A 14,860-nucleotide genomic window follows, 5' to 3' on the forward strand; every position below is an offset into this window, starting at 1 on the left:
ATATCTTCTGTGCTGCTTAGCAAGTACAGACAGTTGAATATATGTGGGAATCACAAATAGCTTTTTGTTCACTCCCTACTGAATTGCCTGTAAAGGGCTTACTCTTCTTTGACACTTGAATAGTGTGTTGTGGTGGTTTTACCCTGCTGGGCAGCCATACTCCACCACAAGCACTCTTTCACTCCCCCTCATCAGAAGAAGAGCAGGGAGAAGACAGTATGCTGGGAAGGAAATAAAGTCTCAAAGATTGATACAAGGATAATTTAATTAAAGGGAAGAGAAGATGGGGGGGGGGGCAGGGTGGGGAGGACACAAGCAAAGACCATGTGGAAGTACAAAGGGAAGAAAAAAAAATTCTCTACTTCCCATCAATGAGCAATGCTCAGTCATGTCGTGGAAAGCAGGACGTGACATGTAGCAGTTGTTTGGGAGGACAGTCTTTGTAACAAGAGCTGCACCTTCTCCTTCCCCTTTCCCACCTTTTATTGCTGATCGTGACACCACATGGTGTGGAATATCCCTTTGGTTGGTTTAGGTCAGCTGCCCTGGTGATGTCCCTTCCCTGCTTCTTGCCCACCCCCAGTCTGCTGGTTCTTGTGGGGCTGGAGGAAGTCCTGATGCGGTGCCAGCACTGCTCAGTAGTATACACAACACTGGATTGATACCATTGCTATTCTAGCTACAGGTGCAGAGCACAGCACTGTATGGGCCACTGCAGGGAAAGATAACACCATCCCAGCCAGACCCAGTACATGTGTTTACTGGTGATTTTGTTTTTGTGATTTGGTGGTGGTGGTGGTGTTCCTCACTACTCTGGGTAGGTTTGGGGTCAGTGGCATTATTTTAATTAAGTTTGAGTAGTGGAGGCAGCAGGAGTCCAGAACTGTGGGAAGTCCTGTAAGTGGAGGGAAGTTAAGTTAACCTTATTTTGAATGGCTAGCTGTTAGTGTTCTTCTAGAGTCTATAAATACAAAGATCTTGTGTTTTTTTCCCTTGTTATAGCTCTTTGATTTCTCAGCAAGCCATACTCAGACATCTGTTACTTTCTTGTAGCAAAAGTGTTTAACACTCACAATAGCATTTTTTAGGATCCTAAACTCTCAGTAAAATGCATTTTTTTTTCTTCAAATTATATGTTCAGAATTCTTGTGTGGTTGTAATGATCTGGATGGTATTGAGCTGTAAGTGAAAAGAAGTGACTGGAAATTCAAGTAGTATGAATCAGGTTCTTTCATCCTCTTTCTTGGTGCTAGGACTATGGTCTGATCTTGCTACATGGTGAAGCTTCCAGGGAAAGGGATGGATCCCTAAAGAAAGTCAGTTTTGGTTTTGAACATGACAGAGAAAAAACTCCAGATACTTTAGAAATGTTCATCAAAGATTAGTTAAGTAAATATGAAAGATACTGTTGGTTTTGTTTGTTTGTTTTTTAACAAAAAGTGTTATTTCTGAGGTTTGATTGTTTTGTTTTTTTAGTTACTTTTCTTTTTAAAGAGTTTGTGCCAGGAATATCCAGCACAGTATATTTGGTGCTAATGATACTGGGTTTAACTTCTAAATTATTGTTTTTTTCAGGATGAACAAAATGTATAAAACAGGAATTTTGTCAGTAAGTCCACATTTCCCGTAGTGTCTTATGAGTGGGGCTGCCTGTGAATTGAGGAGGAGGTTGACATTTCTTCTTGGCTTCTTAATCAATTTTGTTTTCAAATCAAATGCACTTTTCTTACAGATCTCCAGGATTTGGCATGTGCCTTATTGCAGAAACCATCAATGGCACTTTTCTCAGTGCTGAGCTAGCCTCAAATCCTCAGGGCCAAGGAGCAGCTGTGCTGCCTGAGGAACTTGGCCAGAATTGTGCTAAGCTGTTGCTTGAGGAGATCTATAGGGTAAGTGGCCAATATGTTTTCTGTGTATAGCTGAAGGGGAAGAAGGTGAAGATACATTGATGAAGCAACAGGTGATTTGGAGAGTACCCTCAGACAGGCTGAGTTCCAAACAGAGCAATGATTTTATGCTACAAGCATATTCTTGATCCGGATTAGGAGTGGTTTTGAATGGTCACGTACTGGTATAATGAGTTACTCTGCCATGTTAATTCTTGTGCCCAGGGTATGTTAACTACAGATCATAGCAGAGACAAATTTTGCTTTCATTGCCTTCTGTCTGCAGCAGAGGTCACTTGGCTTCATGTGGTCACCTTACATTTTTAATCATAACACATAAATGGTAATGCTCTTAAACTAGCAGTGGGAATGGGATTTTGTGAGTGGGAAAATATGAGAAAGAGGAAGGAAGGAAAAAAGTAGCTAGCCTCAGTGCTGGCCACTTCACTGTAGCAATAACAAACTCAAATGTCCTGAGGTTTGTTATATGAGGAACTGGCTAATTGGTTTGTTAGAAAGGACGTAGGACAGTTTCCGTAAGAATCTTAAGTGCATCACAATTTCCCACAGCATGATTATTTTTATTAAAATGCTTGTTTTCATTTGTGGTGAGACTTCTAATAGATGACCACCTCTCGGTCTAACAAATTATTTAGCAATTACTGAGCTTCTGATTTAATAAAGAAGCTATCCACTCTTGTTGTGTATCTCCACAGATGTTAAAATAAGCAGTTGTTAGTGCTGACAAAACACATTTGGCCTTTAGGAGGCAGCCATCTACAGATTGTACTCAATGAGTTAATAAAGAAAGATTTATTTGCTCTGAACTAGAATAACCTGTTAGGACATGGCAAATTATTTAAAATACCATTAATAATAACCTGTTTTAGGTAATGTAGTCAGTTATAAAAATGCCCCTTTGTCTTAGACTTTACATTCATCCCAGTGGATAGGTTGTTCATCTGTTATCTTTTGCTTTCTCTGCTGCCAACACATCTTCATCTGTCTGAATTACCAACTTGTCCACTTGTTCCAGTCTTCAACTATTTCTTTATTTTTTCAGTGTATGCTGGAACTCAGATATAACCCTAGCATTTCCACTGAAAAGTATTTCATGTATTCCCTTCTGTGTCTAAAACTTGTCTTAAATGCACCATGTTGCTAGACTTTCCCTCTCCTCTTAGATGCAGGTAATGAAAAAGATTCCAAAAATATTCTTCAGTTTGCCTTTCCAAACAGCTATATAGATGCTTACGAAGGACAGTGTCATTCAGAGAGACAAAGAATACAAGTACTGTTACAGGTTTGCAAGAACTCTTCTGTCTATACAGACTGGCAATGCTGTTACTGGTAAAACTGCAAAGGATCATTTCTAGTCCAGGGTTCTTGTCTCAGAAGTGCCACAAACAACTTTTTTTTCCTGGGTGCAGGTCAGACCCCTTGTATTTGAAAGTCTAGCATGCATGGAGAGCTGACAGCCAGTGAAACCATCTCTAAGTTTCTACTAGCAATTGTGTAGCAACAGTTAGCTATTTTTGAGGGGTGAATTGGAAAATCTTACTTTAAAACAAACAAACAAACAAAAAAAAAAAAAACAGGTAAAATTCAGTACACCTGTTACTTTGTGTAGACCTTTTGGAAAAGATGTTCAAGCAGGCCTGCAAATCCAATTTCTACATGTTTTTATCAGCAGCAATAGCTACTCTTTTCCCTTGAAAATAATCATCCAGCACTTGACAGATTGAAACTACTGCTGGGAGTCTGTCCAGATGATATACTTTCTGCAGAGTCAGAAGTCAGAACTACCAAAACAAAGAAGACTGAAAAGGCCATGACTAGATGATTTTAGTTTTGGACATACTGCAGCCAGTAAATGTGTTCAGTCAAATTCTGCAAAGCAAACCCAGGTAGTACATATCTCAGGACAACAGAAAGAGGTGTTTGGGGAACACACAAGTCTTTGAATGATTAACTGATGGGGCAGGGGTTTTCACTGTTTTTGAAGATCAGACTCTTAGTGAACGAGGCTGCTAGCTGTGGCCTTCTGTGACAAAGTTGGCACTTGAGTTAAGGAATTTATGTTATGACACTCTCACAGAGTGCTCAACAACAATTTAAAAAAATATATATTTTTTTGCAAGCTTGGGTCAGTTTGATCCAGTGTTGACACGAAAGAGGATATAAAAACATTCCAAAGTGTGTGATATTTGCGTGTTTTGAAGGTACTGTGTATTATGTTGTTGTTTCTTTGCCTATATAACATGTCTGGAGAAACAGTAAAAAGTTGGGAAAGTTATGCATGGGACAAGAAGAGACTGCTTTGAGCAGGAAGTCCTTAAGACCCACTCTCTTTACACTTGGTACTCACTGAAAACAGCGCTTGGGAGAATTGTTCTCCCTGTGCTTCAATTGCCTGTTTACTGCTTGAAACTGTTTCTCCATCTGTGCCTTATCTGTAGGTACTGTGCTGCGGGGGCTGGAGAGGTTTTGTTATAAAAGAGCATCCTGGCAGCATCGAAGATGATTCTCTGCAGAGGGTTTTAGCAGTCAGGGTCACCCACACTGCTACTGGAGTTCATTACTGTTTAAAGGGGCTCACAGGCATCTCTTAAAGTGCTTGCTTAATGCTTGCTATTAGATGAACTTTACCACCTAGTAAATCTAAGGATTTGAGTCTTGCTGTGCTAAGTGCTAAATGTGCCTATTACTAAACCTTCAAAAAGAAATTGAAGAGGGCATGTGATTCTGGGAATCTGTGGAGCTTTTTTTAATGTATCTTTGTTGAAGGAAGGATATCAGAGCTAATTGACTAATAGTAAATGGCACAGTGCTAGTTACAGGGGCCCTGAAAGAGGGACGTGGAGTGACTAGTTTTGTCTTTAGAAATCTCTATGCAATTCTTACCTAAGCTTAATTGTGGAAGGGCAATAAAAAAGGCATCCTTTTACGCATTTGAAAGGAGCTAGTCATGGGAACTTTATATTGTAGGTGATTGGCAGAGTGGAAGGGCCTGGAAGAACTGGAAACAAAATGAATGCTTATATCCCTAATGATCAGGGGAAATTGGGGAGGATATAATACCTAATTAAGTCTGAGCTCTTCTGTGAGAAAAGTTGCAGTTGTTACGGGAGCTTCGGAGGGCATAAGGGGTAAGGCTGTTGTTCTGTGTAACTAGAGGTAATACAAGTGAAGCATTTCATTGAAGGCTTAACTTTGAAGACGACCTTGCTTCAGTGCGATATGTCTCAGCTCTATCCCTCTGAAAACAGTTTTGCATTTCACCTAATGAATGATACACCTCAGGGTGTATTGAGGCATGCAAGTATACACCACACATGTAAGAGAGAAAATTGTGTTTATCCTAAAGTTGTTAGCAAGACTTAATTAAAGCTGGGTTCAAGCTCTGGAGAATAATCCTTTTCAAAACACTTTTGTCAAATGCCCAGAGTTATTTTTGTTCATGCATGTAGACTGTGATATTTGCATTGCAGCATTTCAAAATTGACTGGATTTTAAGTGGCCTTTGTCTCTACTTATGTCCTGGATCCGTCTCTGTTGTCAATGGAAACAGTAATGGAGAAACTACCATAAACTGAATCAACATGAACTACAAGCTGCATCCTAGGCTGGTAACAGTGACAGCTGTTTTGGAACAAATGTCAGCAGTTTGGCTCTGACTTTGCCCATCCCATTTCTAGTGGGAGGATTGTTCTTTTTGCACTCCTGAGTAAGCAGCAGGTAGATTGAGGGAGAAAAGTTGGCCTCCCTGGGAGTGGCATTTCTTTGTATTTAAGTTGACACAAGCTACTGTTCTGTCAGCATTAGATTACAAACAAATAACTTAATTTGCCTGTATGGCAACAGCCTATGTGGGAATGGGCATGACAATACATTGCTAATGCTTAATAGTAGGGATGACTGACTCATTGCAGCAAGGGAGATCTTGTTAGCAACTAAGATGTGATGGATGCATCATGTGTTGATATATCATACAGGACATGGTAGTCTCTGCTGATTGAAGCTTTTTTATATAATAGGTCAGATAGCATTAGGTTGAATACGTGAACCTCTCAACATTGGTGTGGTAGATTCACGTAGTTTAAATGACAAGGGCTGCTGTAAAAGTGTGTTTCTATGATTTAGATCATGGTGGTATACGTAATGAAGATGTTTCCTTCATTGTGGTATACTACCTGTTAAATGAAGTGCAGAATTTGTTTTTTTTAAAGGGATGGGACTGAGGCTTCTCATACAGATACAAGGCCATCTTGAAACTTAAACATTTGATATCTCTCCTTGGAAAGGTCCTTCTTTCTGTACTCTTACTGGGCAAGTGTAATCAAGTTGTCACACCCTTTTTTTAAAAAATCCATTTATTCCAAAATTTATTTTGCTCCTCCTTTGCCTTTTTGAATGGTGATAGCTAGAAAATGATGACAGTTTTCTCTTTGCCCAGAAAGGTAGTTGCCAGTTTACCTCATTAGAGAGTTCAGTTTTAAAAGGATGGCTCTGCAGTTTTGCTTTTTCCAGAGAGCCTGTTCAGAGGGTTTAGCATCAGTTCTTAATCTGCAGAAAACTGTTCACTGACTTCATGGGGCTTTGGATCAGGATGAACATGAGGAAAATACAAAATAATTTTATGTCAGAAATTTTCCTATTTTCTATGTGTTTGCATAGTCATACCTAGTAAATTCTCCCTGCACTAGTATTGACTGAAGGCTACCCTTTTAATTTGTTCAAGTTTTGTAAACAATGAAAGCCTAATTTGGATATTCTAATTTTTATATTTATCATAGTAGTTAACATTTTCTGCATACAAAACAATTTACCGTGCACGTATGACTGATTCTTGTACTTACTTGACTGTCATATATGTAGTTCTACATAGTGGCTCTTTCACAAAGCAATAAAAATATTCCATTCCATTATAGATATGCAAAACCACAAAAATTAACAGTAGGGGTTTAGGAGGGTGTATGTCAATCAGTTTTTAACTTACTGTTTGCAGCTGCTAAGGCTGAACTATTATTTGTTTAAATGTAATACTTTATACTTATCATAAGGTACTGCAAATCCTGTCATCTTCAAATGTGCTGTGCTACAGTTTATTAAGTTATTTTCAGTTTACTACAAAGAGTGGAAATGCAAATGTTCATGTCACCTTCCTGCTCATGGTTGTTATTAGAGTTCAGCAATGTTTCGATTTTGTAGTGTTGGAAGAGAACAAGTTAGGAAAAATGGGTGGGTTTTTTAGTGTGACACGGTTATTGGTTTTTGGTTGAGTTCTGTTCCTTTCCCAGCTTGTCAAGTGAAATTAATTTATCATCATTACAAAATCTAGATTTTTATCTTTTTGGACCATGAAAATTGAGAGCACTAATAAAGCCTTTTTTAAGTATATCTTTCTCCTCTGTTACTCTTTTCCCATCCCAATTTCTGGTTTGTACAGAGATTAATTATTAAAACATTTTGGTTTGCAGGGAGGCTGTGTAGATTCAACAAACCAGAGCCTTGCTCTGCTGCTCATGACCCTTGGACAACAGGATGTTTCCAAAGTCCTGTTAGGACCTCTGTCTCCATACACGTGAGTTGTTTTTGTTCAGTTTAATTACCTAGTCCTGTTTAATTTGGTAGTTTTATGGCAGATATTTTTCTGTAGGGAAGATATTGTCTAAGTCAGAACAACAGAACAACTTGTACCCATCTTCAAATAAGACAGGTGGTGTAAGTTACCTTATACTTATTTCTACATGTTAGAAGATTATTTCCTTACTGTTCTATATTATTCCTGATTCTGAGGCAATGAAAATTACAGAGATGGAGTTTGTTGTTGGTTGTTGGTCTCGTATTGTATGCGTACGTCAGTTAGCTTTTTGTTGCCTAGCATACGCTACCTTGTTTTCCTAGTGATTTCTCTGGAGCTGTGGCATTAAATGGCATGTTTTGAATGGCTAGCCAAATGTTAAAGCTGTGACTGTCCAAAGGAAAAAGCTCAAGAGTTCACTTTCTGGAACTGTGTGCAGCCCCAAAGCTCTAGCCCTGTCGAACAGTGGAGTTTAGTCATGTCCTTTAGTCTTGAATTTTGTTAAAGATTTGTCTGTGGCTGGTACTTGTTCAGAGGATACAAAAAGAATAAATTTCTCATATTGTTAGTTTCAACACGCGGGTAGGTAAAGGGAATCCAGCATCAAAAATTTCATTTGCTCTAGCAGAATGATGAGTGGCTGACAGTTATTCATAGAGACTAAGGCGTTTTTTCTTTAAGCAAGATGGGGGCGGGGGTTGTTTATCTGGCAATGGTGTCAAACAATAAGACTATGAACTGTCCTTTTTCGGTTATCATGGTACCGGTGCTGTATATGTGAAAGGTACAGTACTGTGATAACTGAAGAATGGTGGTGCCATCACATGAGATCTAGAAATTGCCTAACTGCTATTCTCAACACCTATTATCTTGGAAACAACATTCATCAGATTTTGAGGGGGAGGACAGAAAAGCTTTCCATTGCAGGGGTAAAGTAATCCCATCTGAAGAGCATATGCATGTGAAAGGCATACAAAGTAGTAAATACCAGTGTTTGAAGTGCACAATTAAGCAGGTGAAACAAAGCAATGACATGCATTGCTCAACCCTTTTTTTAATACCATACAAGTCATGCAAACACGCTATTTTATTTTGTAAGCTGGCTGATTTCAAATGGGTGGCTTGTGAGTTCTGCCAGTCTAGGTAGTGCATGGCAGGGATGAAGGTCAGGAGCAGACATTCTGGAGCAGCATGTGTTACATGAGATCATGCAACTCCTCAGTACCCTCATGCCCTCACTAAAGCAGCTGGTAAAGGGTTAAGAAATTTGGCCCTTGAGCGGCTCATTAAATGCACAATTTAGTTTTTGAACTAAATTACTGTCATGTTCCATTTCATTGTCTCTCCTTCCCTCTCTTGGGACTGTGACATCTCTGTATTTAACACTTTAACCTCCAGACTCCAAAGCTGGAGTGTATAAACCATATACACTAGGTTAAGTTCCCTGTGTAGCACAGCATAGCATGGATGTGACAGTTCAGCTGGTGGATTAGAGCACTGTGAGGGGAATATGGTACTCTGGGATACATCCACCACAATGAGGAAATGTGTTCCACATCTGTGCATTTCCCTAACAGATCCTTTGCCCCTGCTAATGTGGAGGTAATGCCGTGAGCAGTGCTGTGCTGAGGAGGGACTCCAGTCCCACAAAGGCCACTTGGTCTGTGGCCATCTGGATCATCTTCTCTTATAATGTATTCCAGATTTCACAGAAGTGAGTGCATGTCTGTCAAGCTGAGCTTAATACTGGGTGCTGCCTGTGCCACCACCTTGCTGAATTGTGCACAACAACGCACTTTAAATCAAGCAAGAAATGAGGGTCTTGCAAGATGGGCTAGTCTGCATGCAGGTGAATTGGCATGAAGCAGGACACTGAAGGAGAGCAGCAAGAAAGCAACTACCAGCCTGAGTGGCCTCAGGGAGGAAAAAACTTTGGAGCACAAGTACGAACAAACTGCGTTTGAGAACTGCTCAAGAGCTGTGGCATGCAGGCCACCAAAAATGTCAGGGGAAAACTTGACAAGACCAAGATGAATGAAGGAAGAAAAGGCAGTCATAGAAAGAAAGAAGGAAGAAAAGCCACAGCCTGAGGGAAGACTTGCCACAGAAGGTGGCACCTGCCTCTGCTCCACCATCACCATTGGTGTTTATTCGGCTGCCACCAGGGAAGTAACTGTTGGCTGGGCAGGGCCTGTGGCATGGCTCATGGCACGGACACTCACTGCAGGCATGCTAGTGTCCTACCCCAGCCCCATTAAGCTGACCTCCAGACCTGGCTCCAAGGCTGTTTAGGGGTTTCAGCCAGAGGGAGTGGGAATAGGCACAGCCCCCCTGCTCTCTCACTTGCCCTTTCTCCCTCCTCCCCTGGGTGGGCCATGATCAAGGCCTCCCCTTCCCCACATAATGGGCCAGGGTGGCAGCAGATGGGGGCTGGGATCTGGTACTCAGGAGCAACTTGGTCTGGGCTTGAGAGCAGAGACTTCAGGCCAGGTCTGGCAGGGTCAGCTCTGGCACCCTTGTGTCCCCTGGTGTGATGGGCAGTCTGGGGGGACTGTGAGTGAGCTCCCCTGTGCCCTGCTCTGTTTTTGGGGTAGAGGAGCAAAGAAGCTGTTGTTGGTGCCCAGTTCTTCTCTGGTGGTGATTGGCAAGCTGGTCATTTTGCCATGACAGCAAGCTAAAATGTGTGAAGTGGATGTGTTATCTTTGCTGTTTAGCAGGCTTCTGGGAAAAGATGGCAATTCTGTAAACAGACTTTATGCCTTTTTTCTTTTTTATGGTAGTACAATGATTTTTAATTTGGAGGTGGCTTGCCTTGAGGAATATCTCAGGTGTGGCTCAATTAGCCTGGCTTAAAGGAAAGTGTTAAGCTCTGCCTTGTTCTTCTGCCTGAAGATACAGACTAAAATTCCAGCAAAACAAACTGTGCTATACTTCTCAGTCCTTCCATCACTCCTCTGGTCTGTACATGTGTGTTTGGTGCAGCCACCTCTCTTATTTGGGATGTAGACCTTCCCATACCTAACCTGTATCAGCCTCAAGCTAATACCAACCCACTTCCTACTTCATTTTGTCACTTATCCTTGTCTCTTACCCCTCTATTTGTCCCGTTTCCAGAGTTCTTACCTCTTCCCACTGCTCGCAAATCTCCTTCCTGGTCTCCAGGCAGCCTCCCCTCCCTTCCCATTCCCTTAAGCCTGTCTCATTTACCCTGAGACTGTGGCAAAGCCCTTTTGCTTTTTCACTCTGTCTTTACTCAAAAGAATAGGCAGATCGGCATGGAAGCCTACAAACATACAGAGAGGTACAGGCTGAACCAATCCCATGAACATGTTGCAGATCTTGCTGGTCAGCTCCAAAGATTTTTCCCCAAAGATTTTGGTTCCATGCTGCCTTTGTGCAGCATTTGTGCAGCTTGTTCTGTGCCCTCCTTGCTATTCAACACTGTGTTCCTGCTGTTTTGGGCTCGGCTGCTTGCATGTCACACTGCCAAAGCTCTGGGAAAGGACCCAGCTAACAAGGAGGCTGGTACATAGCTTTTGCCTGTCAGCTTTACTGAAGCATTTGTGCCAACGTATGCCCATTTGCCTATTATAGCAGCAACCAGAACCCTTGCAGCTGGGGAGGCATGGCAGAAAGGCACTCTTAATTTTGTCCTTTAAACTCTTAACCCATTCAAGAAATGAGAGCTCATGCCTATAACTTGCTGGTCACTAAGCCAGGAAGGTGAGGTGAAAAGGTTTACATAACTGAAGGAGCCATGTGCCCATGTTCACCCTGCAGAGGTATTCAGCTGACTGCTCCAGAGATTAATCACACACCTTACCAAGCACAGACCAGTGTCGGTAACAGCAGCCTCTCTTTGCCAAGCTACTGCTGTGTCCCTCCTCTCCCCGTGTATGTATCCAAGCACAGGAGCAGCAATACTCATGTGGGTAAAGCAAATTCTGTTCCTGCAGCTCTCGCTGTGCTTCATGTTTGGATACTCCTGAATTTCTGTGATTAAGAGGTACCAGGAGGCCCTGTGATGTTTAAGTGAGGACTGTACTGTGCTCTTGGTCTACTCCTTAGCATTTTGTGGGTACTTTCTGTTGATTTAGGTTTATGACATAAGTGTGATAAGCTTGTGATGATGTTCTTAGCTTGCAAAGCAGAGGCTTTTTTTCAGAGTGCCAGCTGCACAAATGTGTGGACTGGAACTTAGCCTAAAAATACTACATGCTAATTGATGTAGGAGATTAAATATTAGTTCAAGGCTGCAGACTTGCCTGTGACTGTGACTTGAAGAGACTAGAATTCTGTCATGAGCAATTATTACTTTTATATTTGTAACACTTTGGTGCAACTGCTTATTTCCTGTTTTGAAGAAGCTAGTAAGAATGTCGCCTTCAATTGTTTTTTTGTTTGTTTGTTTTGCTGTTTTTATTTGTTAGTTCTTTTTTATGCTTTTCACTATTTTTCCTGTTGCTGCTCCTGTGGTCAGTATGCATTTAGAAGTACTGTGTCCATTTAGTCTCTTTATGCCCCCCTTCTAAAATGATGAAAGGAAACTACTTTGGGTTTTTTCTCCTGAAAATCAGCAGAGAATAGAACAGAAAAGCTCAGTTGGAAGGGACCTACACAGATCATCGGGTCCAACTGTCTCACAACTTCATGGCACACTTAAATTAAAGGGCATTATTCAGATGAACACCGACAGTCATGGGGTATCAATCACCTTGCTAGGAAGCTTGTTCCAGTGTTTGACCACCCTCACAGGAAATAAATTTTTTGTAATATCCAGTCTGAAAAAACAGGAAGAATGAAGAATCTGGAAGTGATTCGAAAGAAACACATAACCCAGAAGTGGAATAGTTAGCAATACAAATCAAACACACTTTAGGATCTGATATCTCTTTTTTGACGTAGCAAACCTTTTGGCTATTCCTATTCATCTTTTATTTCTGCTTTAAATACTGGGAGATGATTACCATGGATTAGTACTGGGTTCACATGGCCCTGGTGGAGAGTCAACATCATGGGTAAGTGACCTTGCCTGGCTACACTTTTTTTTTTCTCCTGTCTTCCTTAATCACATTTCTTCCTTCACCACTGTTTGTCTTGCTGTTGGCAGGCATTCCTTCTCTGTCTGCTTATATAGAGCACATGGTGATTTCAGTAGGGGTCACTAGCAACAATGCAAGTAAGAATTTTTGGAGCTTGTAGGTTTATTTCTCTGTACTAAGCAATCTTCTCCTGCTTATTGTACTCATTGTGCTTACTGCTGGAATCAGCCCTAGTAGGTACTGCTGGTGGGCTTTCTGTTTTGTTTCTTAAATTCTGTTGTTTTTTCTCCCTCAGAATTGAATTTCTGCGACACCTGAGAAGCTTCTTCCAGATCATGTTTAAAATTGAAACGAAGTCCCCTGAAGAAGAACACAAGGGTGGAGAAAAAGTCTTAATGACGTGTGTTGGCATTGGATTTTCCAACCTTAGCAAAACAATAAGATAAGAAGCGTTTCCAGACTATGAAGTGGGGTGCCAGAAAAGACTGCAAAGATCTGATGAAAAAACATCTTCCCCCGTGCTTATTCTGGCAGAAGGAAAACCAGTGCAGAGGTGCTAAAGCTTGCTGCATGGAAACAATAAAGCTGACTTTAGGCTGTTTAGACCTGTCCTCTTTGCAAATGTAATGCCACTATTCTGTATTGCATGGAATGGCTGGCTGGAGTCTCAGCTGGCTTGGGGCTCTTTGCACTGTACTCCACTACATGGGAGAGATGTGCCCCTTTTGTCCTCATGCCCTTTATTCTTGCATCCTCGAGCCTTAAATGTAGTAGGTGCCCTAGTTATGTCTATCTACAAACTTCACTCTTAGCTTTTTCTAAATGGTTTAGATAGAAAGGGGAAACAAGATTGACCAAAATGAGATTTGCACTACAAAATAGATGGTCACAAGAGATACATTAGATTCTTGAGATATCTGTGGAATTAATATTGGCATTAAAGTAAAAGTACAAGCTGGGACTATTATTTTTGGCGCAACATACATTGTGTATAGAATTTGTCAAATGCTTCACTCCCACTTATGTTGACTAAATTAATTTTGCAGGAGGGGAAAAAATGCCTGCCTTCTAATTTTCTTTAATGCTAGAATACTGAAGTAGAGATCACAGTCTGTGCTGATTTATTTTATCCTTCTCTGCAAAGATGGCATGGGAGGAGAAACCTTGACAGTTTCTGAACTGTCAAACATTCCTTTCATGTTTGGCATGTAACACACTGTAGTTCACAATTAGTTTTGAAAGGTAACAAAAAAGCTGTTCAGGGTTTCATGAAGAAAAATATATTCATTTAGTGCCATCAAGTTATGTGCATCTTCTCCATTTTGAAAGAGGAGTTACACGCAATGAGCATTGTTTGGATTGACTGGTGGTAAAAGTTCCTATCTTGCTATAAATACTTACGCGAGAAAGAGTTTTGGTAGATTCCATGCAAACCTGTTGAGCTTAGTGCTGAACTCCTGACACAAGGAAAGATATTTATACTTGACTTCAGACTACACTCAATGTGTTTGGAGTAAAATAAAACCATGTCGAAAGCTGGTATATTTATAGAGCAAGTACTAGTGACTGTGTTATAATGGTTTTGCAAACTTCATCTGATGCCACTGTAAAGTGGGCATTACCTCTGTAATATCAAAAATGTGTATTGGACTGAACAGAACTTTGACAAAACATTAGGTATTTGATTAGTGCTTTATGAACTAGTGGAGGCCATGAGTCATTTTTTGTACTGTGCTTTGTTCTTGCTACATCTGTCTAAACATGTTTTGGAAAAAAATAAAGTATTTTGTCCTAAAAAAAATATTTTCTTCCCCTTTAAGAACAAAGAAACCAACTAACCTTTTCCCCATCACTGTAAGATGGTACCTCAGGTGATAAAAGGCTATTTTAAACAGTTAAATGAAAAGAACAATTTGGGGTGGTGGGAGGCCATTTTTGTAACTTAGTACTCTTCCAAAATCTGATTTGCAGGTAAGCAAACCCAAAATAATTTAGTAAAAAGCAAAATAAAATTATTTGACTTTTTTTTTTTTTTTCAAATTATAACAGGAAGAAATCTGTGGGTGGAGAATAATAACTTCTTACATTGCTTCCCCTTGTAACCTAAGCAATAAAAACTGGAAACTCCAAATTAAAATTGCACTAAATACAAGGAGCCATTGGTCCAAAAGCTGAAATGTACAAGCTAAGATCAATGGTGATCAGAATGAATGTATAAAACCTACACTAATTAAAGATGCAATTTTACAGCACAGCTCAGATTTCTAAAATCAGCCTAAATAAAAATTTGGAAGTGTCACAACTTCAAAACTGAAAAGCTCTATTACCTTTTAACTTTTAAAACTCAG

At 40.5% G+C, this 14,860-nt stretch overlaps 1 protein-coding gene across 2 annotated transcripts in view; it reads left to right on the forward strand.

Annotated features, from left to right (window-relative positions):
• Positions 1-14,313, forward strand: part of RCL1 (RNA terminal phosphate cyclase like 1) — a 31,598-nt gene extending 17,285 nt beyond the window's left edge. The window contains exons 7-9 of one of the 2 annotated variants that reach the window (XM_084504724.1): positions 1,733-1,889; positions 7,367-7,470; positions 12,808-14,313. In XM_084504724.1, the coding sequence (XP_084360850.1) occupies positions 1,733-1,889; positions 7,367-7,470; positions 12,808-12,958 (412 nt within the window). In that variant the 3' untranslated portion in view covers positions 12,959-14,313. Of the gene's footprint in view, positions 1-1,732; positions 1,890-7,366; positions 7,471-9,173; positions 10,391-12,807 lie in introns of those variants that run through there. The other variant, XM_084504723.1, reaches the window with a different exon arrangement.
• Positions 14,314-14,860: the final 547 nt, after the last annotated feature.

This window comes from Aythya ferina (assembly GCF_964211825.1).
Source record: "Aythya ferina genome assembly, chromosome: Z".
Taxonomy (NCBI): Eukaryota; Metazoa; Chordata; class Aves; order Anseriformes; family Anatidae; genus Aythya; species Aythya ferina.